General features: G+C 46.9%; 1 protein-coding gene across 1 annotated transcript in view; it reads right to left on the bottom strand.

Annotated features, from left to right (window-relative positions):
- Window positions 1-24780, bottom strand: part of LOC311148386 (voltage-dependent R-type calcium channel subunit alpha-1E-like) — a gene marked incomplete at both ends in the record, with an annotated part of 178622 nt that overhangs the window by 121262 nt on the left and 32580 nt on the right. The window contains 3 exons of the mRNA XM_084185342.1: window positions 409-548; window positions 1850-1955; window positions 22832-23101. Coding sequence (XP_084041468.1) covers window positions 409-548; window positions 1850-1955; window positions 22832-23101 — 516 coding nt within the window. The remainder of the gene's footprint in view (window positions 1-408; window positions 549-1849; window positions 1956-22831; window positions 23102-24780) is intronic.

Consider the following 24780-nt stretch of genomic DNA (forward strand, 5'->3'; position numbering starts at 1 on the left):
ATTCTTGTGTGTTATTTTAGTTGAAGACACTAAGAGCCCTAAAGCTATGCGTCCGCAAGATTTGATTATTCCACGGACAGTGTTTTGTTCTTGGCATCTGAACTGAGAAGATGTGCCACGATATTTGCCTCAGAAATTAAATTAACTCCTTCCAGGAAATTAACAACATCCATCTGATAAAGTCAAATACACATGAAACAGTCTGTTAAACATGCCAAGAACATTGATGAACATTCAATAAAACCTTTCAAAAATCAATATAATGAACTAGGCTAGTGCAAGTGCAATACACCCGTCTTATTTGAGCAAGCAGCCATGAACAGGGTGTTGAAACAGGAGGGTGTTATACAGCAGTATATTAACAGTCCTGTAGTGTTTCAGCTGACTGAGACAGCCTACCGTACTCACCCACTCAGAACCACAATGAAATCCATGATGTTCCAGCCGTTTCTCAGGTAGGAGCCTTTATGGAATACAAATCCCAACGCCACCACTTTAATCCCAGCTTCAAAGCAGAACATCCCAATGAAGTAAGGCTCTGTCTTTTCCTGTGAATAAAAAATTGACATATCAGACAAAATGACTAAAATGTAAATGTTAACTACAGTACAAAGTGGTCATGATAACATGAAAGGTTACAGAACAAAGCATATACAGTAACAGCATTTGTGTGGACACATTTATCACGCTTTAGGTTAATGGAAAAACACTTAAATCTGTTGAAAATTAAACACATATAATGAAACATTCCTCTAAAGAATACATATACTACAGTACATAACAAGCAATCATTTATGTTTTTCCCTTTTCAAAGGCTTCTCTCAGACTCTTACATGTGCTCAGGAAAGGGCTAATTAAATTTTTCTCTCAGCAGGCAGGTAAGCACTCTCATGTGCTCACAGATGTACAATTAGCATGATAATATATATATATATATATATATATATATATATATATATATATATATATAATAGCTGTCATAGCTATTTATCGAATGAGAACCAATTAATCCAGGTATTTTCACACTCTACTGGAGGAAACAATAAAACACAACTGTAAAACTAACAAGCTACTAACGGGTTAGAGGGGATAACTGTGACATGCCAAAAACACCACTTTTATATAATGCTATAGTATATACAGTTATTTGTACTTTGTTTGGTTAAAGTGTAACATTGTTACACATGTTAAATGTGTCTTAAAGATAATCAATGATTTTGCATTCTGAGGCAGCAGGGAACTCAGAGGACCAATTTGGACCTTTATGGTCTATGCAATGGCTCAATAGGTATACTGCATTCAGAATTAATTCATACATAATGCAGGAAATACACAGTAACTCAGACATTTATTATATGCCTTTAACAAACAATTATTTCATTTTTCGGAACAATTGTTTTTATTGGATCACAATGGCAATAAAATCTATAAAAACAATACAATTTCCCCCCCCTTTTTGAACAACCCCATCCTCTCACCCCCCATCCCAAACATACCCCTGGCGGCCCCACCCCATCCCCAATCTTAGTCAACACATACTATAAAATAACAAAAACATACAAATCAAATAATAACAACAACAAACACTAAAATAAAATAAAACAACTAATTTCCAAGCTAACAATGTATTCTAAAGTCATAAAACAATATTAAGTGTTCTCTTTTTGCTGCAACTATCCATTTCTCTCCAATCTTTGGAGAAAATGTCAGATTACAATTAAATACCAAATTTCATGAATAAGGAATTGGGAGGGAAATTGTGTTTTTGAAAGAAACTTCTGCAAGTATGGAGAATCCCACTGATGACGACTGACTTAAAACACAGTGTATTGGTAGATGGTTTACTCACCAGTCTCTTGGACATGGGGGTCTTGTCCTCTCCAGGCAGGTGCTGCTCCAAGGCCAGGACGATACAGTTGGCGATGATGGTGGCGAGGATCATGTACTCAAATGGAGTGAAGCAACAAGTTAAGGAAGAATACTTTGTCACAATATACTTAACATAAACTCTATTCTCCTAATTTTTGTCACAGTTTTCCAAATAAAGTAACCTGTGAGATTACAAAACAAAGACATAATGCAGTATTTCAGTCCCAAAATGAGAGAGATATCATAGAGAGTGCTGAGGCCTAATAATCCCCATACAGAATGACAAGGATGACAGTATCATCCCACCTATCTAAAACACCCCCTTCCTACTGCCTCACATTCCTAAGACATCTGATGAAAATCCCTCTCATTGATTAAATGTCAGAATGCATCTATTCTTCTGACTTCTCTGTTGGCAGGCAGACCAGTGTTAATCCAGCCTGCTGCTGAGCACCTGGCAGTGCTGCTGCTGCCTCCTCCTCCTCTCCTCCATACAGCTGGCTGATGCACAGAGACCCTGACTGTCAGCTCCTCACAATGCCCTGAGGCCATCTAGCCAGCCATGGAAAGGAGAGGGGCAGGAGACTCTGCTGTCCACAGGAGCTGAGGACAGTAGTAGGAGACAGGCCATAACCCTGAAAGCTGCAGGACAGCTGGAGGAGAAGTGAGTCTGGGCGCGCTGGGGATGTGTGGGAAGAACAGGAGGCTGATCGTACAAAAAGGGGCACTTTACTACAAGCTTGCCAAGGGACCCCTGGTGATTGGTGGTTCAAATGTGGCACAGAGATGAGCGAAGGTTGCACATTTCTCACATTTTGTGCGTGGGCACTGGATTTCCTTTGGCTGTGTGGAAAAATTAGGTAGAGAATGAGGGAGCCTACATCTCCTCAGTGGGTGGGTGGGGGGGGGGGGAGAGAGATCAATGCAAACAGAGCTGGCAGCTGGAGTTGCTGCCTGGAGGGTCACAGAGGGACGCCCCTTATCTTCTGAGCATTAAACAACTAAATAAATAGAAGTTCCAATAGAGTCACACTTCTACCATTCTGCTGAGATGAACTTCCTGACCTGCTCTAATGGGAGCACTGAGCAATCTATATTCAACCAGGACTTATAGAAAACTCCTGTCCTCTTACATGTGCTAGCTGTTGCTGTCTCACAAAATGGGAACCAACCTTCCATGATTCTCTCTGTCATGGGCCCTCCTCCACAACCACACCGTACTGTACCTCCATCCCCTCAGACACAAAGAGCAGCTGCAAGAGGACCATTGACACTGCACTCAGAGAGAGAGAGAGAGAGAGAGAGAGAGAGAGAGAGAGAGGGGAGGAGACAGAGAGGTATCCACGGCAACAGGCTCCTCTCAGCCAAAAGTCAGCGCTCACATTTAATTGGCGGCAGTCAGAGCTATCGCGACTCCTCACATGTTGCAACAGCCCTCCTGACGATCAATACCAAGTCCTGCCTTGTTCATTTAATTTGTGTATAGAATGTCTTCTTCACTCAGTCAAGAGTCATTTCCACAAAGCCATGTGTTTTTGTATCATCCAATGAGAGAAGTGTGATTTCTCTAGGAACAGGTGTATCTACAGTATCATCTTATAATTGGCCTAAATTGAGGAGGATTGGGGCTGGGGAGAAACCTCTAGGTTTTTTATCCCAATATATGTATAATTCTGTTTTATCATTGTATGAAATGCCTTCTGAGAAAACTGTGTCATTTATCCACAAAGGGGCTTTGTAATGAGGGCTTGTGGGGACGTGTGAGTCACAATGACAAGTTTGCGCTGGTTCTCGCTCTTAAAACAGGTTAAAAATAGCAGTGGAGATGGAACGTGATATAGGGTGCATCTGTGCACATGTTCTTAGATTGGATTCAAATCTTATTACACACATGGGGAAAAATAATGAATCGCTGTGGCTGAGTCTTGGTTCTCTTTCAATTACTAGTTTCAATATCTCACATGTGGGATTCACCTGAATCTCAGAAGCTCGAAAAACCAATCGCACACGTCTGTCAGAGACAGACAGGTCAAGTTGCAAATGAGGTGAGCCTCTCCCCTCATGATAAGGAGCCACTTACTTACTTACTTACTTACTTACTTTATTGTCCCCATGGGAAACTCGCCCGCCCTCTAGTCATTCTCACCTCTATTCCTCACGAAGAGTACTTCTCTAAGCTTTCCTCACCATGACTTGATCCCTGTTTTCCTGCTTAACTGTTCACAGGTGTGCCGTGAGGTTACGCCGCCGAGCGCAGGTCTTTCAGCTCTCGTCTTCTGTGTTGGATAACTTTACCGAAAGGAAAGTTTGCGATTCGAGTAAGACAAAAAAAAAATAGCATTTTCTTCCCTTTGTCTCCTGTGGTAGCTAGCATCACACAGCTAGCTGCGGAGACTTGGCTAGTTTAGCTGCAAGGCTTAGCCAACCTGGCTAGCTTGCCGCAAGGCTAGCTATCCTACCGACTAGCTTTTTTACCTGGAAGGGTAGAATTACTAGTACGCACTCTCGTTTAGCTCAGCCCACTACAGTGCCGAGTTGGCTAGACCGACCATCCTAGCTTCACTGATTATCGGTCGAGAGACAAGCTTTTTTTAGTCGCAAGACTAACAAAGCGCTAGTTTCCTTTGGCTAACATTGTGCTAACTGGCTAGGCTACTAGCCAATGAGGTGAACACTAGCTACGTTCACATTGTTAGAGGATTAACTTTCTCCGGCTAGCACTGTGCTAACTAGCTAGGCTATTAGCCCACATCCTAGCTTCACTAGACCGACCGTCCTAGCTTCACTGCTTGTCGGTCGAGAGACACGCTTTTGATGGCCGAAAGATTAACAAAGCACTAGTTTCCTTTGACTAACATTGTGCTAACTACTACTAGCCCATGAGGTGAACGCTAGTTACATTCACACTTTCTCCGGCTAGCACTGTGCTAACTAGCTAGGCTATTAGCCCACATGGCGAATGCTAGTTACATTTCACTTTGTTCTCGGATTAGCTACCTTTTTGGAGCAGTGGAGCCTGCTAGCCCAGCCCAAGGGGTACCCAGCAAGGCCCCTGCCCCAGCACTGGCACATCCGTGTCCATGTGGGGCAACCATATCAGACAAGGACAAGCACCCCCTGTGAGTTGTCTGCCTGGGTCTCGAACACTTTCGACGACCCCCAGTCATGCATCCATTGTAGGGATTTTCCTGCTAACACCCTCCGTCGAAGAGTGTACAGAGCAGCCCAGCGTGGTTTGACTCCCGCACAGCCTTCGAGCGAGGAGGCTACCTCACAGATCCAGCCACAATTCTTGGATGGCTACCCCAAGGTCCTTCACCCACTCTTTTAGGGCCTGGCCCCGGAGGAGGGGGAAGGGGACCACGATGAGGACAATGGCGAGGGCATGACTGACCTCCTCCAGGCAGTGGAGGAGGAAGAGGATGAGGAGGCGCAAGCCCTTACCTCTAGGCCCTCTTCCGCCCTTAGCGGTGCGTCGATGGTGAATAACAGTTATTTGCTCATTGATGTCTGCAAACGAATCCGTGGGAGGTGGTAGCGTATCGAGGGACTGATACGATAGGAGGAAACTCCCCTCTCGCACCGTCCCAGGAAAGCGGCTCCTCCCAGCCATCCCAGCTTGCGCGGCAGAAGCCAAATGTAAATGGGACAAACCCTTGACCGGCTAAGTCCAAACCAGACTTTTTGCCAACATGAATGTCAAGGACATGGAGGAGCTGGACCTCAACAAGCCACCGGTGGTCAAGCAGTCACCAGTGGTGTCAGTCGCCACCAAGCACTGTCGCTATGTTACAGTGGTTCAACACTGGGGGGGGTACGCCTCATTCTGGACCTACGGTTATCTGAAAAAGTTCACGTTCGGTATGTTTACGTTCAATGTGCTGTCTCTCTATTCGTCGAGGCGACTGGTTCACATTACTTGACCTGCAGGGCGCTTATTTTCACATAAGCATCCTGCCAGCACACAGGAGGTTTCTAAGGTTTGCTTTTCAAAGGCACAGCCTATGAATACCTCGCTGTTCCATTCGGCTAGCACTAGCTTCCCGAACATTCAGCAAATGTGTAGAGGCAGCTCTCACAGCCCTGAGAAAAAATCAATCAGATACATTTTATTTTTTGGGTCAGATAAAGGTGACCTCCGCATGTCTCTCGGCTCTCCGTTACTTAAAGACCCCCTCAATCTTTTTGTATCGCATGACAACAACTTGAACCAACCGCTGTTCTTTGTGCTAGCAGGAGACCATCATTGGGGGTGGACGCTCTGGCACACCCTTAGCCGAGGTTGTTGCTTTAAGTTTTTCCTCCCCTCAGCTTCATAATCCCCACTCTAGTCAGAGTGGGGGAATAAGGCTCATCCCTCATCTTGGTAGCCCCTCGATGGCCAGGCATGCTCTGGTTAGCGGAGATCATTCTCCTGCTGTATGATGAGCCCTGGAAACTCCCGTTACGCAGGGATCTTCTGACCTAAGCAAACTGAGAGATTTTCCACCCTCACCCAGACACCAAGGCCCTATGGGCCTGGCCTGTGAGAGGTTAAATCTGGGTGCAACAGGTTTGCCTCTCAGAGTCATTGAGACTATCCAGAGTGCCAGGGCCCCACGTGTATGGAAACAAGCGATGCGTTTTTGAGAATTGGTGTGACCAAAAACGGATAATTCCTTACCAATGCTCTGTATCCGAGGTTTTATGCTTCTTGCAGGACCTTATGTACAGAGGGAAGGCTTTCTCCACTGTTAAGGTCTAGCTGGTAAAAAAAAACCTTGTTATGTCATTTTATGAAGGGTGTACATCGCTTACGTCCAGTTTCCAAGCCCTGTCTTGGGATCTGTCTATTGCGCTTGAGGCTATTTCAAAGCAGCCTTTTGAGCCGCTGGAATGCGTGGAGATTAAGTATCTCTCCTTCAAGACCGCTTCACTGGGCGCCCTTATGCGCTGTCAGTTCACCATTCGTTCCTATAGTTTGCCCCAGACTTTTCCAAGGTTTCCTTGTTGCCTAACCCCGCCTTTATGCATATGGTTAGCGACAATTGTAATTGTCTGTCTCACCTTAGAGGTTGTGGCTTTCCACGCCTCCCGTCACTTCTACGGAAGATGAGCATCTCCACCGTTTATGTCCAGTACGCACTTTGCACATCTACTTAGATCTACTTAGCACATCTACTGCAAGGGGAGGCCCCTCTCTCATCAATGGTTATCACATTGGATTGTGGAAGCTTTTATATTGGCCTATAATAGCAAGGGGTTACAGCCTCTGGAGCGTATGAGGGCTCACTCCACCAGAGGTATGGCTACCTCTTGGACACTGTTCAAGAGCATCACCTTACAGGAGATTTGCGATGCCGCAAGTACCAGGACATTTTAGCCAAAAACCTGGTTGCCTCTGCCAGGAGGCTGACACTTGGCCGCAAGTGGATCTTCCAGCAAGCCAATAACTCCATGCACTAATCAAAATGGCGCCGGAGAAGATGGCTGCCGTTTTACAGCCCTCAAACAAATTGTACTATTATGTGTGTTTTTACGCGTTATTTGTAATTTATTCTGTACATAATGTTTCTGCCATTGTCTCTTATAACCAAAAAGAGCTTCTGGATATCAGGACAGCGATTACTCACCTCGTATGACCTAAGATTACGGTTATCCTACCAACAGGACATTAAAAACTGTAATATATTATGTTTCACAGAGTCGTGGCTGAACGACGACATGGACAACATACAGCTAGCGGGCTATACGCTACATCGGCTGGATAGAACGGCTGACTCCGGTAAGACAAGGGGTGGCGGTCTGTGTATATTTGTAAACAACAGCTGGTGCACAAAATTCAATACTAAGGAAGTCTCAGGGTTTTGCTCGCCTGAGGTAGAGTATCTTATGATAAGCTGTAGACCACACTATTTACCAAGAGAGTTTTCATCTATATTTTTCATAGCTGTCTATTTACCATCACAAACCAATGCTGGCATTAAGATTGCAATGAATGAGCTGTATAAGGCCATAAGTGAACAGGAAAACGCTCATCCAGAGGCAGCGCTCCTAGTGGCCGGGGACTTTAATGCAGGGAAACTTGAATCAGTTCTACCTCATTTCTACCAGCATGTTAAATGTGCAACCAGAGGAAAGAAAACTCTAGACCACCTTTACTCCACACACAGAGACGCATACAAAGCTCTCCCTTGCCCTCCATTTGGCAAATCTGACCATAACTCTATCCTCCTGATTCCTGCTTATAAGCAAAAACTAAAGCAGGAAGCACCAGTGACTCGGTTAATAAAAAAGTGGTCAGATGACGCAGATGCTAAGCTACAGGACTGTTTTGCTAGCACAGACTGGAACACGTTCCGGGATTCTTCAGAGAGCATTGAGGAGTACACCACATCAGTCACTGGCTTCATCAATAAGTGCATCGATGATGTCGTCCCCACAGTGACTGTACGCCATGGATTACAGGCAACATCTGCACTGAGCTAAAGGGTAGAGCTGCCGCTTTCAAGGAGTGGCACTCTAACCCGGACACTTACAGTGGGTTTTCCTACTTACAAAGCATGAAGAGGTCTGTAATTTTTATCATAGGTACACTTCAACTGTGAGAGACGGAATCTAAAACAAAAATCCAGAAAATCACATTGTATGATTTTTAAGTAATTAATTTGCATTTTATTGCATGACATAAGTATTTGATCACCTACCAACCAGTAAGAATTCCGGCTCTCACAGACCTGTTAGTTTTTCTTTAAGAAGCCCTCCTGTTCTCCACTCATTACCTGTATTAACTGCACCTGTTTGAACTCGTTACCTGTATAAAAGACACCTGTCCACACTCAATCAAACAGACTCCAACCTCTCCACAATGGCCAAGACCAGAGAGCTGTGTAAGGACATCAGGGATAAAATTGTAGACCTGCACAAGGCTGGGATGGGCTACAGGACAATAGGCAAGCAGCTTGGTGAGAAGGCAACAACTGTTGGCGCAATTATTAGAAAATGGAAGAAGTTCAAGATGACCGTCAATCACCCTCAGTCTGGGGCTCCATGCAAGATCTCACCTCGTGGGGAATCAATGATCATGAGGAAGGTGAGGGATCAGCCCAGAACTACACGGCAGGACCTGGTCAATGACCTGAAGAGAGCTGGGACCACAGTCTCAAAGAAAACCATTAGTAACACACTACGCCGTCATGGATTAAAATCCTGCAGCGCACGCAAGGTCCCCCTGCTCAAGCCAGCGCATGTCCAGGCCCGTCTAAAGTTTGCCAATGACCATCTGGATGATCCAGAGGAGGAATGGGAGAAGGTCATGTGGTCTGATGAGACAAAAATATAGCTTTTTGGTCTAAACTCCACTCGAAGTGTTTGGAGGACGAAGAAGGATGAGTACAACCCCAAGAACACCATCCCAACCGTGAAGCATGGAGGTGGAGACATCATTCTTTGGGGATGCTTTTCTGCAAAGGGGACAGGACGACTGCACCGTATTGAGGGGAGGCTGGATGGGGCCATGTATCGCGAGATCTTGGCCAACAACCTCCTTCCCTCAGTAAGAGCATTGAAGATGGGTCGTGGCTGGGTCTTCCAGCATGACAACGACCCGAAACACACAACCAGGGCAACTAAGGAGTGGTTCCGTAAGAAGCATCTCAAGGTCCTGGAGTGGCCTAGCCAGTCTCCAGACCTGAACCCAATAGAACATCTTTGGAGGGAGCTGAAAGTCTGTATTGCCCAGCGACAGCCCCGAAACCTGAAGGATCTGGAGAAGGTCTGTATGGAGGAGTGGGCCAGAATCCCTGCTGCAGTGTGTGCAAACCTGGTCAAGACCTACAGGAAACGTATAATCTCTGTAATTGCAGACAAAGGTTTCTGTACCAAATATTAAGTTCTGCTTTTCTGATGTATCAAATACTTATGTCATGCAATAAAATGCAAATTAATTACTTAAAAATCATACAATGTGATTTTCTGGATTTTTGTTTTAGATTCCGTCTCTCACAGTTGAAGTGTACCTATGATAAAAATTACAGACCTCTACATGCTTTGTAAGTAGGAAAACCTGCAAAATCGGCAGTGTATCAAATACTTGTTCTCCCCACTGTATAAGAAATCCCGCTATGCCCTCAGATGAACCATCAAACAGGCAAAGAGTCAGTACAGGACTAAGATTGAATCGTACTACACCGGCTCTGACGCTCGTCGGATGTGGCAGGGCTTGAAAACTATTACAGGCCACAGGGCCAGACGGATTACCAGGACGTGTACTACGAGCATGTGATGACCAACTGGCAAGTGTCTTCATTGACATTTTCAACATGTCCCTGACTGAGTCTGTAATACCAACATGTTTCAAGCAGACCACCATAGTCCCCGTGCCCAAGGACACTAAGATAACCTTCCTAAATGACTACCGACCCGTAGCACTGACGTCTGTAGCCATCAAGTGCTTTGAAAGGCTGGTCATGGCTCACATCAACACCATTATCCCAGAAACCCTAGACCCACTCCAATTTGCATACCGCCCCAACAGATCCACAGATGGTGCAATCTCTATTGCACTCCACACTGCCCTTTCCCACCTGGACAAGAGGAACACCTACGTGAGAATGCTATTCATTGACTACAGCTCAGCATTCAACACCATAGTGCCCTCAAAGCTCATCACTAAGCTAAGGATCCTGGGACTAAACACCTCCCTCTGCAACTGGATCCTGGACTTCCTGACGGGCCGCCCCCAGGTGGTAAGGGTAGGTAACAACACATCTTCCACACTGATCCTCAACACGGGGGCCCCTCAGGGGTGCGTGCTCAGTCCCCTCCTGTACTCCCTGTTCACCCATGACTGCATGGCCAGGCACGATTCCAATACCATCATTAAGTTTGCCGATGACACAACAGTGGTAGGCCTGATCACCGACAACGATGAGACAGCCTATTGGGAGGAGGTCAGAGACCTGGCCGTGTGGTGCCAGGATAACAACCTCTCCCTCAACGTGACCAAGACAAAGGAGATGTGGACTACAGGAATAAAAAGAGGACTGAGCACGTCCCCATTCTCATCGATGGGGCTGTAGTGGAACAGATTGAGAGCTTCAAGTTCCTTGGTGTCCACATCACCAACGAACTATCATAGTCCAAACACACCAAGACAGTCATGAAGAGGGCAAGACAAAGCCTATTCCCCCTCAGGAGACTGAAAAGATTTGGCATGGGTCCTCAGATCCTCAAAAAATTCTACAGCTGCACCATCGAGAGCATCCTGACTGGTTGCATCACCGCCTGGTATGGCAACTGCTCGGCCTCCGACCGCAAGGCACTACAGAGGGTAGTGCGTACGGCCCAGTACATCACTGGGGCCAAGCTTCCTGCCATCCAGGACCTGTGGACCAGGCGGTGTCAGAGGAAGGCCCTCAAAATTGTCAAAGACTCCAGCCACCCTAGTCATAGACTGTTCTCTCTGCTACCGCACGGCAAGCGGTACCGGAGTGCCAAGTCTAGGTCCAAAAGACTTCTCAACAGCTTCTACCCCCAAGCCATAAGACTCCTGAACAGATAATCATGGCTGCCCAGACTATTTGCACTGCCCCCCCACCCCCACCCCATCTTTTTACGCTGCTGCTACTCTGTTAATTATTTATGCATAGTCACTTTAACGCTACCCACATGTACATATTACCTCAACTACCTCAACTAGCCGGAGCCCCCGCACATTGACTCTGCACCGGTACCCCCCTGTATATATAGCCTCCCTACTGTTATTTTACTTAACTTCTGCTCTTTTTTTCTCAACACTTTTTTGTTGTTATTTTACTTTTTTATAAAAAAATTAATGCATTGTTGGTTAAGGGCTGTAAGTAAGCATTTCACTGTAATGTCTACACCTGTTGTATTCGGCGCATGTGGCCAATAAAATTTGATTTGATTTGATTTAAAATCCACAAATAAATAGTTAATTGACCAGAAAATCTACATTTTGCAATGGCCATCTCATTCTCTGGACTTGAACTCCATTGAAAGCCTGTGGTTTGAATTGAAGAAGGCAGTCCATAAGCGCAGACGAAGGATATCAAGGAGGAATGGTCTAAGATCTGTATGGAGAAATGGTCTACGATCCCTCCCAACATGTTCTCCAATCTCATAAAACATTTTAGAAAAAGGCTCAGTATTGTTATCCTCGTTAGGGGAGGGTGCTAGAGTATTGAAAACAGGGGTCCCAATAATTCCCCCATTTTTTTTTGCATACAATATAACTCAGTATTTGTATTATTTATTTAATCCAGTTTTTTTTGCATATCTTTATCAACGGTGCCAATAATTATGGACCCCACTGTGTATATTACATACAGTGCCTTGCAAAAGTATTCAGCCCTCTTTGTCACGGTTCAGACAGACGACCAGAGGACCACAATTGCGTCACACCAGAAAGTTTATTAAAACTTAAGGGAAAAGGGAAGTAGGGAGTGAGTGAAGGCTCCAGGGGTAACAGGGATCCCGTCCAATGTGCTGGGTCTGTGCCCCCCCCCAGTGGCAGCGATGCGTCCTATGAAGCCGGTGGTGGGTGGTCCAGAAGTCCTGGGGGGGGGGGAGACACAGACACAACAAGGCGGATGAAACAAGGCAGCAGTACAGTTCAAGGGAAATCCAAATACGTAGTAGCAAGGCAGAAGGCTGGTCAGAGTTACCGGGATCGAAGAGTAGTCAGGAGTCGTTATGGCAAAAAGCAGGTCTGGATCTCCTGGGGCAGAAGAGTATCCAAACATCAGGCAGGTCCGGGAACACAAAACCAGGGTGAGCCAGAAGCGCGAGCAAACAGGTTCCGGGTGTGAGCTTTGCAGACGATCTGACAAAGGAGAGCTGAAAGACAGGGCTTTAAATACTGGGAGAGGTAGTGGGTAATGCAGCGCAGCTGGCAGAGTAATTAGAGCAGAGCAGAGCAGGGACAGGTGGAGCTAGTTAGGCTGAGTAGAGAGAGTGGTGAGCAGAGTGGAAGACAATTAAGGTGGTAACCCGGTGGAGTGAGAGGCTCATGACAGAACCCCCCCCCCAAGGGACGGCCCCAGAAGTCCCAAGAGCAACACCACGCCGGGCGGGAGGAGGGGAGCCGGAGGAGGGCTAGAACTCCTCCGAACGGTCCGAGTGAACGTCCTCATCCTCGGAGGAAGCCGGAGGGCCGTGGTCGGGAGATGGGACAGGTCCCGAGACAGGATCAGGCACAGGACAGGAAGCCGAGCGGGCAGGACGGTTAGGGACCCCTCTGGGGCGGCCCCTACGGATTGCAGGTTGATCAGGATGCCGTTGGTGGAAGGCGGTGATGAGAGTCCTATCCACAATCCGACTAGCTGGCACCCAGGTCCTTTCCTCAGGTCCATAGCCCTCCCAGTCAATGAGGTACTGGAGACCCCTACCCCTCCGTCTGGACCGAAGCAGGCGGCGGACGGTGTAAACCAGACCACCATCGACGAGCCGTGGAGGAGGAGGACAAGGCGCAGCAGGGACCAGCGGACTCTCATGAATGGGCTTAATCTTAGACACATGGAAAGTGGGGTGCACCCTCAGGGAATTAGGCAGTTGGAGCCGGACAGCAGTTGGGCTAATCACTCTTATGATAGGGAATGGGCCAATGAACCGAGGTGCCAGCTTCTGCGACTCCACCCTGAGTGGCAGGTTCTTCGATGACAACCACACCCTTTGACCAACATGGTAGGTGGGAGCAGGAATTCTCCGACGGTTGGCCCCGGTAGTGTAGCTGGCAACGGATCTGAGGAGTGTGGCTCGGGCTTGTGACCAGGTGCGGCGACATCGACGGGCAAAAGCAAGTGCAGATGGGCAAGTAACCTCCTCTTCCTGGCTGGCAAATAGAGGAGGCTGGTATCCATAAACACATTGGAAAGGGGACATACCGATGGCAGAGCAGGTCAGAGAATTGTGTGCGTACTCCACCCATGTCAATTGCTGCGACCAGGAGTGGGGGTTGCGTGAAGTCATGCATCGCAGTGCCTTCTCGAGCTCCTGATTTGCCCGCTCTGACTGCCCATTGGATTGGGGATGGAATCCGGAAGTCAGACTGACTGTGGCTCCCAGCAGGTGACAGAACTCCTTCCAAAAAGCGGAGGAGAATTGTGGACCACGGTCAGAAACTACATCCTTTGGCAGTCCGTGGATCCGGAAGACGTGTTCCAGGACCACCTGGGCGGTCTCCTTGGCGGTTGGGAGCTTGGGGAGGGGAATGAAGTGTGCCATCTTGCTGAATCGGTCAACTATGGTGAGAATGACGGTCATGCCACTTGAAGGGGGCAGCCCCGTGACAAAGTCAAGGGTGATGTGAGACCAGGGACGTCTGGGCACAGGCAGGGGCTGCAGCAATCCGGCTGGGGGCTGGCAGGACGACTTGTGTTGGTTGCAGATGGGGCAGGCTTGGACGAATTCCCGTACATCCTTTCTCAGAGAGGGCCACCAGAACCTCTGGGCGAGCAGGTTGTAAGTGCGGGTGGAGCCAGGGTGACAAGCTAGGCGGGAGTCATGTCCCCACTGAACGACCTGGGACCTCAGGTTTTCGGGGACAAAAAGGCGGTCAGCTGGGCAAGTGCTGGGACCTGGCTGGTTACGGAGAGATTCCAGCACCTGTTCCTCAACAGCCCAGGTCAGAGCTGCTACGATGCAGGGACTTGGCAGAATCGACACAGGGTCCTTGGAGGGGGTGTCATCCTTCTGGAATTGACGGGAGAGGGCGTCTGGCTTGGTGTTGCGTGATCCAGGCCGGTATGACAGAGTGAAATTAAACCTGGTGAAGAACAGGGCCCAGCGGGACTGCCTGGAGTTCAACCGTTTGGCCGTGCGGATGTACTCCAAGTTCTTATGATCGGTCCAAACGAGAAATGGAATGGTGGACCCCTCCAGCCAGTGACGCCACTCCTCCAAGGCAAGCTTCACAGCCAGCAGCTCACGGTTCCCTATGTCGTAATTGCACTCAGAGGGGGACAACCGACGTGAGAAAAAGGCACAGGGATGGAGCTTCCTATCCTCCGCAGCCCACTGAGAAATCACAGCACCAACTCCCACATCCGAGGCGTCCACCTCCACAATGAATTGCCGGTCCACATCAGGCATCTGGAGGATGGGAGCGGAGGTGAACCTCACCTTGAGGGTACTGAAGGCTTTGTCGGCTGCTGGGGTCCAGGTGAAGGGTTGCTTGGTGCTGGTTAGAGCAGTGAGAGGGGCAGCAACGGTACTGTAGTTCCGGATAAACTTTCTATAGAAGTTAGCAAACCCCAGAAACTGTTGCAGCTTCTTTCTGTTCTCCGGAACTGGCCATGAAGTGACTGCTGATACTTTGGCAGGATCCATTTGGATACTTCCCTCTGCCACTATGTACCCCAGGAAGGCCACTGTCTTGACGTGAAACTCACATTTCTCTGCCTTGGCGTAGAGGGAATTCTCCAGAAGACGGTGAAGGACTTGCTGGACATGGCGGGTGTGTTCAGACAGGTTTCTGGAGTAGATTAAGATGTCATCCAGGTAAACGAAGACAAACTTGTTTAACATGTCCCGCAGTACATCATTCACTAGAGCCTGGAACACAGCAGGAGCATTGGTGAGTCCAAAAGGCATAACCAGATACTCGTAGTGGCCTGTTGGTGTATTGAATGCGGTTTTCCATTCATCTCCCTCCCGGATCCGCACTAGGTGGTAAGCGTTTCTGAGATCCAACTTGGTAAAAACAGTGGCTCCCTGGAGCAACTCAAAAGCAGAGGTGAGCAGAGGCAGAGGGTAACGGTTTTTCACTGTGATGTCGTTGAGTCCCCTGTAGTCGATGCAGGGGCGAAGAGATCCGTCCTTCTTCCCCACAAAGAAGAAGCCAGCACCAGCAGGAGATGAAGATGAACGGATTAATCCTGCGGACAGAGAGCCATTGATGTAGTCCTCCATGGACTTTCTTTCAGGAGCAGACAACGAATAAAGACGGCCCTTTGGAGGGGCTGTTCCAGGGAGGAGGTCGATGGCACAGTCGTACGGTCGGTGAGGGGGCAGAGATGTGGCTCTTGCTTTGTTAAACACTTCTCTGAGACCATGGTAGCATTCTGGGACATTGGAGAGGTCAGGAGCGGAGTTAGTAGGTACTGGCCGAGGGGGTAGTGCGGCAGCAAGCAGGCAGGTTCGGTGGCAGTCCTCTCCCCACTCCCTGATCACCCCGGTCACCCAGTCGAGCTGAGGGTTGTGCCGGCGGAGCCATGGGTAACCCAGGATGAGGGGTTGGCCTGGAGAGGGGAGCAGGTGAAACTGGATAGTTTCTTGATGGTTTCCGGACAGACCCATCGAGACCGGGGCCGTGACATGAGTGACCGATCCGAGTAAGTGTCCGTCCAGTGCCCGGGCAGGAATAGGAGGTGTCAAACGGAGGTTCTCCAGTCCCAGTTGGCGTGCCAGCTTGATGTCCATTATGTTGGCTTCGGCGCCAGAATCCACCAGAGCAGCCAGGGTGTGAGTTGAGTCAGAGAGGCGGAGGTGAACTTGCAGCAGGGGTTTGCGGTCGGAGGACTGGATGGTCATTGAACTCAACCGGACTCCCCCTATGCCCGGTGAGCTTCGGCCCTTTAAAGGGCAGGTTACCACACAATGTCCATCACCTCCACAATAGAGGCAGAGGTTTGAGGTGAAGCGGCGCTGGCGCTCTGCAGGAGTGAGAGAGGCTCGCCCAATCTCCATAGGCTCAGACTGATCAAGCTGACCTGGGTGAGTGGCAGTAGATGACAGGAGCCCAGTCGGATCTCTCCGAATGCCGGTAGTAGGTGGACCTTGGCGCCCCCTCTCACGACGACGGGTCTGTATCCTTCTGTCGATCCTGACAGTCAGTGCGATGGCTTCATCAAGAGTGGAAGGCAGTTCATGGGAGACCAACTCGTCCTTGATATAGTCAGCCAAACTATGGAAGAACGCGTCCACCAACGATGGTGTGTTCCAAGAACTTCGTCTAGCCAGGGTTCGGAAGTCGATGGAATGGTCTGCGACTGTACGTCTGCCTTGTCGAATACTGAACAGTTCACGAGACGCCTCTGCGGTTGGTGAATCCAGGTCAAACACCTTCAGCATCTCCTCCGCAAACAGGTCGAAGGTTGCACATGCGGGGGTTTGACGTTCGAACTCTGCTGTTCCCCAGAGTCGAGCTCGGCCCGTCAGGTGAGTGATGGCATACCCAACTTTAGCCCCCTCCGTGGCGAAGGTCCTTGGCTGCAAGGAGAACTGAAGTCGGCAGCTAGTCAGGAATGGCCGGACCTGGGTTGAATCGCCGTTGAACCGCTCGGGGTCTCCAATCTTGGGTTCCGGAGCAGCGGCTGCAATGACCGGGGCAGGTAACTCGGGGGCAGGGCTGGTGGGCAGACTGGCTGGGGTAAGGTTGGTGAGGAGTTGAATGATCATGGCGAGTTGTTGTTGCTGCTGCTGGAACTGCTGCTCATGCTCGTCGGTTTCCATGTCGGGGGAAGTGTGCGCTGAGTCCATAATGGTCAGATCGTACTGTCACGGTTCAGACAGACGACCAGAGGACCACAATTGCGTCACACCAGAAAGTTTATTAAAACTTAAGGGAAAAGGGAAGTAGGGAGTGAGTGAAGGCTCCAGGGGTAACAGGGATCCCGTCCAATGTGCTGGGTCTGTGCCCCCCCCCAGTGGCAGCGATGCGTCCTATGAAGCCGGTGGTGGGTGGTCCAGAAGTCCTGGGGGGGGGGGAGACACAGACACAACAAGGCGGATGAAACAAGGCAGCAGTACAGTTCAAGGGAAATCCAAATACGTAGTAGCAAGGCAGAAGGCTGGTCAGAGTTACCGGGATCGAAGAGTAGTCAGGAGTCGTTATGGCAAAAAGCAGGTCTGGATCTCCTGGGGCAGAAGAGTATCCAAACATCAGGCAGGTCCGGGAACACAAAACCAGGGTGAGCCAGAAGCGCGAGCAAACATGTTCCGGGTGTGAGCTTTGCAGACGATCTGACAAAGGAGAGCTGAAAGACAGGGCTTTAAATACTGGGAGAGGTAGTGGGTAATGCAGCGCAGCTGGCAGAGTAATTAGAGCAGAGCAGAGCAGGGACAGGTGGAGCTAGTTAGGCTGAGTAGAGAGAGTGGTGAGCAGAGTGGAAGACAATTAAGGTGGTAACCCGGTGGAGTGAGAGGCTCATGACACTCTTGGCGTTTTTTCCTATTTTGTTGCATTACAACCTGTAATTTAAAATGATTTTTATTTGCATTTCATGAAATGGACATACACAAAATAGTCCAAATTGGTGAAGTGAAATGAAAGAAATTACTTGTTTCAAAAAAGTATAAAAAAATAAATAACGGAAAAGTGGTGCGTGCCTCTAAATAAGATCTGGTGCAACCAATTACCTTCAGAAGTCACATAATTAGTTAAATAAAGTCCACCTGTGTGCAATCTAAGTGTCACATGATCTCAGTATATATACACCTGTTCTGAAATGCCCCAGAGTCTGCAACACCACTAAGCAAGGGGCACCACCAAGCAAGCAGCACCATGAAGACCAAGGAGCTCTCCAAACAGGTCAGGGACACAGTTGTGGAGAAGTACAGATCAGGGTTGGGTTATAAAAAAATATCAGAAACTTTTAACATCCCACGGAGCACCATTAAATCCATTATTAAAAAATGGAAAGAATATGGCACCACAACAAACCTGCCAAGAGAGGGCCGCCCACCAAAACTCACGGACCAGGCAAGGAGGGCATTAATCAGAGGCAACAAAGAGACCAAAGATAACCCTGAAGGAGATGTAAAGCTCCACAGTGGAGATTGGAGTATCTGTCCATAGGACCACTTTAAGCTGTACACTCCACAGAGCTGGGCTTTATGGAAGAGTGGCCATAAAAAAAGCCATTGCTTAAAGAAAAAAATAAGCAAACACATTTGGTGTTCACCAAAGGGCATGTGGGAGACTCCCCGAACATATGGAAGAAGGTACTCTGGTCAGATGAGACTAAAATTGAGCTTTTGTCTGGCACAAACCCAACACCTCTCATCACCCTGAGAACACCTGGGAAACTGGTCAGAATTGAAGAAATGATGGATGGTGCTAAATACAGGGAAATTCTTGAGGGAAACCTGTTTCAGTCTTCCAGAGATTTGAGACTGGGACGGAGGTTCACCTTCCAGCAGGACAATGAACCTAAGCATACTGCTAAAGCAACACTCGAGTGGTTTAAGGGGAAACATTTAAATGTCTTGGAATGGCCTAGTCAAAGCCCAGACCTCAATCCAATTGAGAATCTGTGGTACGACTTAAAGATTGCTGTACACCAGCGGAACCCATCCAACTTGAAGGAGCTGGAGCAGTTTTTTTCTTGAAGAATGGGCAAAAATCCCAGTGGCTAGATGTGCCAAGCTTATAGAGACATACCCCAAGAGACTTGCAGCTGTAATTGCTGCAAAAGGTGGCTCTACAAAGTATTGACTTTGGAGGGGTGAATAGTTATGCATTTCTTGTTTGTTTCACAATAAAACATATTTTGCATCTTCAAAGTTGTAGTCATGTTGTGTAAATCAAATTATACAAACCCCCCAAAAAATCCATTTTAATTCCAGGTTCTAAGGCAACAAAATAGGAAAAATCCCAAGGGGGTGAATTCTTTCGCAAGCCACTGTACAGGATGATTTTAAACAAGCATGAGGAAAAGCCAAATAGTGCTTGTAGATGGATTATAATAGTAAAAAAAGACATTTAAACACAACAGGTGGACATTTTTAAAACTGTTGAAGTACATTTCTAGATGAACAAATACTGCCATTATCTTATGAATGAATGTCAGGGTTATATTCATTCATAAGATAATGGATTGATGGAAGGCAGCTTGTTGAGATAATAAGATCTAGAATAGCAAGGCTGTCTTAAGAAATTAGCGAACATAATTTTCAATGATCGCAATAAAATGCTGCACAGATCAACCAAGAATACAGGAACCAAGAGTAAATGCAAATGTAGGGACATGCCAATGCCAGATCAGTTATGCCATCTGAAATTGGATGAAGCTGATTTGCCACTCCTGCTCCTGGGGGGGGGGGGCTCTAGAGGGTGGCGTCAGTCAGCACCCCGCCCCTCAGACCTGCTCTCCCATGGACAAGATCCATTATTAAAGAAGTACCTACACCCCGGGGCACTTCCTGTAGCAGCCTCCCAGTGTTCATCAGACAGGGAGAGCAGGAACTCTTCCTCCCCAGGCCCCCTGCACCAGAGTGGGCCACGTGTTTCCTTAGGCCTGCCTGGCTCCTCCACCCAGCCCCTGCCAGTCTCCACATCGACCCCTGTCACACCTGCTGCTCCTGCATCATGCCAGTCACGGATGCCTGGAAATAAACCCCTCATCGCTTTTAATTGAGCAGTTGAAAAAAATGAGCTGCTTATGCCAGGAAGCATGATAATTCTGCACACAACTATGACCTTTTGATAAGGGAAAGGGGGATACCTAGTCAGTTGTACAACTGAATGCATTCAACTGAAATGTGTCTTCAGCATTTAACCCAAACCCTCTGAATGAGAGAGGTGCAGGGGGCTGTCATGCACAGAGAGCGGATTGTGTGTTGTGTAAGTGTGTGTGTGTGTGTGTGTGTGTGTGTGTGTGTGTGTGTGTGTGTGTGTGTGTGTGTGTGTGTGTGTGTGTGTGTGTGTGTGTGTGTGTATGCATGTGTGTATGTGAGAATGTCTTACGAAGTTCACAGTGGATATTTTGCCAGAGCTCTCTAAATGCTAAAGCTCAAGCTTATGAACATCAGCCTGTGCTGTGTCACATCATGATAGGAAATTACTCAAATGAGATCATCAGTTACAGTTCTAATCACTTTATACTACATGATACAGCAGACTGATCAGACATCATTAGACGTAATGTTTGTTAATTAAATTGACAAAGTTAATTAGATGAAATGAGACACTCCCTACACAATGCCACATTAACCTTGGGGTTAGTTTCTGCACTTTCCACCCAACAAAACAGAACGATAGCCACAAACTGCCGAGAACCAGTCAGGAACTGCATAAACAACGATATATTTGCAAGGAACACAACAATAGATGGATTGAGGTTTGGAACTTTCTTTCTTATTGGTCTATTAACTAATTTACCATCTGGTGATGTCACCAGGCAGGCCATAACTCCATCCCACCAAAACAGGCTGAAATTTCAGGCGGTCTTTTCAAACAGCTCTTACACTAAAAGGGCATTATCATCATTTTCACAAATTCACAGCTTTATTCCAACCTCATAGTGTGGAAATATATATAAAACACAGGAAAATCACACTTTTGACTGCACTGGGCCTTTAAAATGATAGTGTAAGGACTATTACGCTATAATAGTATATCAGAAAGCCATTCAGCTGGGCAGGACAATAATAACAAACCTGGGACACCTGGTATAGGCCTACTGTAGATAAACAATAGCTGACCAACACAAGGGCATTGTGTTGCTTACTTTTCACTAAGAGAAAGGCAATCCATTTGCTTTGGTGTGGTGCCAAGTCATTTCCAGGCTATTAGTGCCCCTCTCAGCTTTCCATCCCTCCACCTCCTCTCCATCTCCTCTCCTCTCCCCTCCACCTCCTCTCCATCTCCTCTCCTCTCCCCTCCACCTCCTCTCCCCTCCACCTCCTCTCCCCTCCACCTCCTCTCCCCTCCATCTCATCTCCTCTCCTCTGTGACGTGGAAATGTGGTGATATCCCTCAAATCTACAGCCAGTGATCATCACGGTCGGCAACACCTGCATCTTGTTGACAGAAAGTCATTAGCTGCATGGAGGGAAATGGAGGTCTACGTGTCTAATTCAGTTTCCACTGACTGGCATGCGAGTCACGCTCTCCCACTAGGACAAAGGCAAAGACAATCATGCATGTCAATCAATATATAATATACAGTACTGGAGTTTTCCAATGATAACACACATTATTTTGTTTGTTTTGACCATCAAACAAATAACATCCATTGCTTGTCTGATGCCGATTTCCCTATGATATCCTGACCATATTACATTTTCATAATAAAATCAACCAATGAAAAAGGTGGCATTAAATTATATTCAAGAGTGCCTTCAGATATTGATCCAATTTAGGCAAATCAATTCAACAATGTGAATTAACCATACATTGATGGAAAGACCAGAGAGAGGGGTGTGTAATAAGGCCAAAAGCTATAATGTTAACATAACATGTAGAATAACAAGGAATCTGAAATTCTCTGATAAAATAGATCTATACCTACAGCATTGCACTGCTACAAGAAAACCATTACTATCGAGTAAAAGACTGTCCATCTAACCAGGTTTCAGTCTCAAACACTTGATCATTGCAGTTGGTAATTTCTGGCAGTCAATAACAGCTCCATCATGCTAATTCAAAACCATCAACAGAGGCTTGAATCTCAACAGGTTAATAATGTGAATCTAGCACCACAATGAGGGGCCACTGTATTGTTAGTGTTATACTAGCTATATCTCTTGACTCAATGTCTGTAGGACTTTTAATCAATGACACACAGCTGAAGCCCTAAAGTTTTAACCATTTGGAAATCATTCAGCACCATGCATGGATAGCACTTTCACTCAGTGGGAAACGTGATCAATGGTTTAAAACAAGTCTGCCTTAACTTCGAGTGGATTGTCAGTGGTCAGTGAAGTGAACCTCAGTGTGTGTGTGTGTGTGTGTGTGTGTGAGTGTGTGTGTGTTTGGGGGGCTGGAGGGGGTTAATAGATGTTGGAAATCAATTTGTTAAAAGATGTAACTAGGCAGATAAGTCAAATCTTTGGCTTTGTGGAATAAAACCCCACCCTCCTATAAGTATCAGCTATACAACCGCTGCTGGTGCTTCCCTGGTGCTGAATTATACTGTTCTTTATGATAAGAGAACCATTAATACGATAGACAATTCTATATAGATAAGAACTTTTGTTGAAAGTGTGTGTGTGTGTTTACACTTAACCAAAAGGATATGGCCACTCTATGACCTTCTTTGCGTACTTCCGAACAATGTTGTCCTCTCCGAAAATGAAGAGTGATCTATTGACGGTGAAACAGTTCTGTCTGACAGGGATGGGGTTGTACAGGGCCATGGTGCGGGCTCTCTGCGCTTTGGTCTGTTTAAAGGCTGGGGAAACTCCATCACCTGTAGACACAGCCGCTCCATCCCGGGTCCTGTTGCGCTCGGAGCCCCCATCCCCGGACCCCAACAAGGCGGGGACGTCGTCTCCAAACCGGGACATTCTGCGAGGAGCAAGGAAAAAAGGAGAGAGGAGAGAGGGTTAGACCCTGGGAAGCAGGGTGGGGTAGAGCAAGTGATTTGACCAACAAAAAAAAAAAGACTTGTTTTAGTCCATCATAATGTCCTTAGCCAAGGCAACAAGTGATGATAAATATTCATATCCGCATGTGGAGTTGTTCACAAATAAATATTCCTCAGTTTTGAAGTTCACAGTTTGAATTCAAGCCTTTACTTCTTTGACCGTGGGCTATCTACTTTTTGTTAAGAAATCAAAGTCGACGCATCTCTTCAACGAGTGGGTATGTTACAAAGCAACACATCAATTGTCCAAGAGACCGCATTCAAAACCATTAAGCAAAAATATAAATAAATATAATTCGAGACTCAAAATGTAAAATGTAGGCTAAACTTAAATCTATTCCCTGAAACAAATCTCCATAAGATCCATTGTGGAGGGGCAGTCCATCCAGACCCCACCAAAACTGTTCTCAGCACAAAAGCCACCATAAATCACGTCTCCCGAAGGTTTGTCCTCATGAGAGAAAAGAACAAGAGCATTTTGTACGGTGGATAAACCGACATCTTAGCTTCTTATTACACCACCTGTCCTCACTCTCTCATCTTCTCTTGCACATCTGCCATAAACCTATTCCCACTGCAAAAAAAATAAAGCACTGCGCAAACTTTTTGCCTTTTCAAAAATCTTGCTTGCTTTTCGTTGCCACACGGACCACACCACTTCTCAAGCCTTCGATGCGCAACAAGCTAAACTGGTAGTCACAAAGGTACAATCACTATGTTTGTGCTGTCTTTTCAGCAGGCTTATCCGCAATGAGGTGGCAACTGTTATGCGAAGCAAGGCTCTACATTACGCACAGAAAACGCGTCTCCATGTTTTGCCCTATGTTTGCCTTTATCTTTAGTCCTTACATTTCAGATAGGCTATGTGCCTCAAATTCAATACCATGAGATAAAGGAAAAATATATTTTGTATAGCCATGGTGACAATTCAAAAGTTGAGTCATAATTTTTGTATTAGCTGCCCTAAAATTAAACCTCAAACCTAGTAATGAAAGGTATTTGAATGCAAGTAAAAAATAAAAAATGCATATAGATAAATAGGCAAATATTATCAAGATAAAATATTTAATGAATAATGTGGAATCTGTTCACGCACCAAAATGTAGAGTAAACACATGTTAGAAATTCATTACAGAGGAGGCGTGAGACATTTTCAGAGTAGGTTCTCTTTTTAGCAGTTCTCCACTATGAGACAGTCTGTATGGAGATAAAAGGTAATTGCTGGGTAAAAGTCACTGTTTTAGGGCATGATCTCCTAGTGAGTGGGCGTATTGCTGCTGTGTGTTCTGAGCGGGAAATGGATATGTGGAGTGAGCACAAGACAGAGGAAACTGCTAGCCTACTTCACCGAAACACTGGCAGATTCCCCAGTTCCAAAACGACTCAAGTATCACACATTACATGTGGATACAACATCTGTAAAACATTTTATAAATGTGGAGTAAACGTGCAGTCTTATTCCAAAACTAACATAGAAACTCAAATTGGAAGCCAAGAAAAAAACCTTCAAAGATTTCACACTGAGGAGGGAAATGATGCTTACACTTGCTAGACTAACCACAGCCCACAAAAACCTGTGTGCTCGGACTGTGAAATCATT

The sequence above is a fragment of the Coregonus lavaretus genome, assembly GCF_964263955.1.
Source record: "Coregonus lavaretus genome assembly, chromosome: 21".
NCBI classification, from domain to species: Eukaryota; Metazoa; Chordata; class Actinopteri; order Salmoniformes; family Salmonidae; genus Coregonus; species Coregonus lavaretus.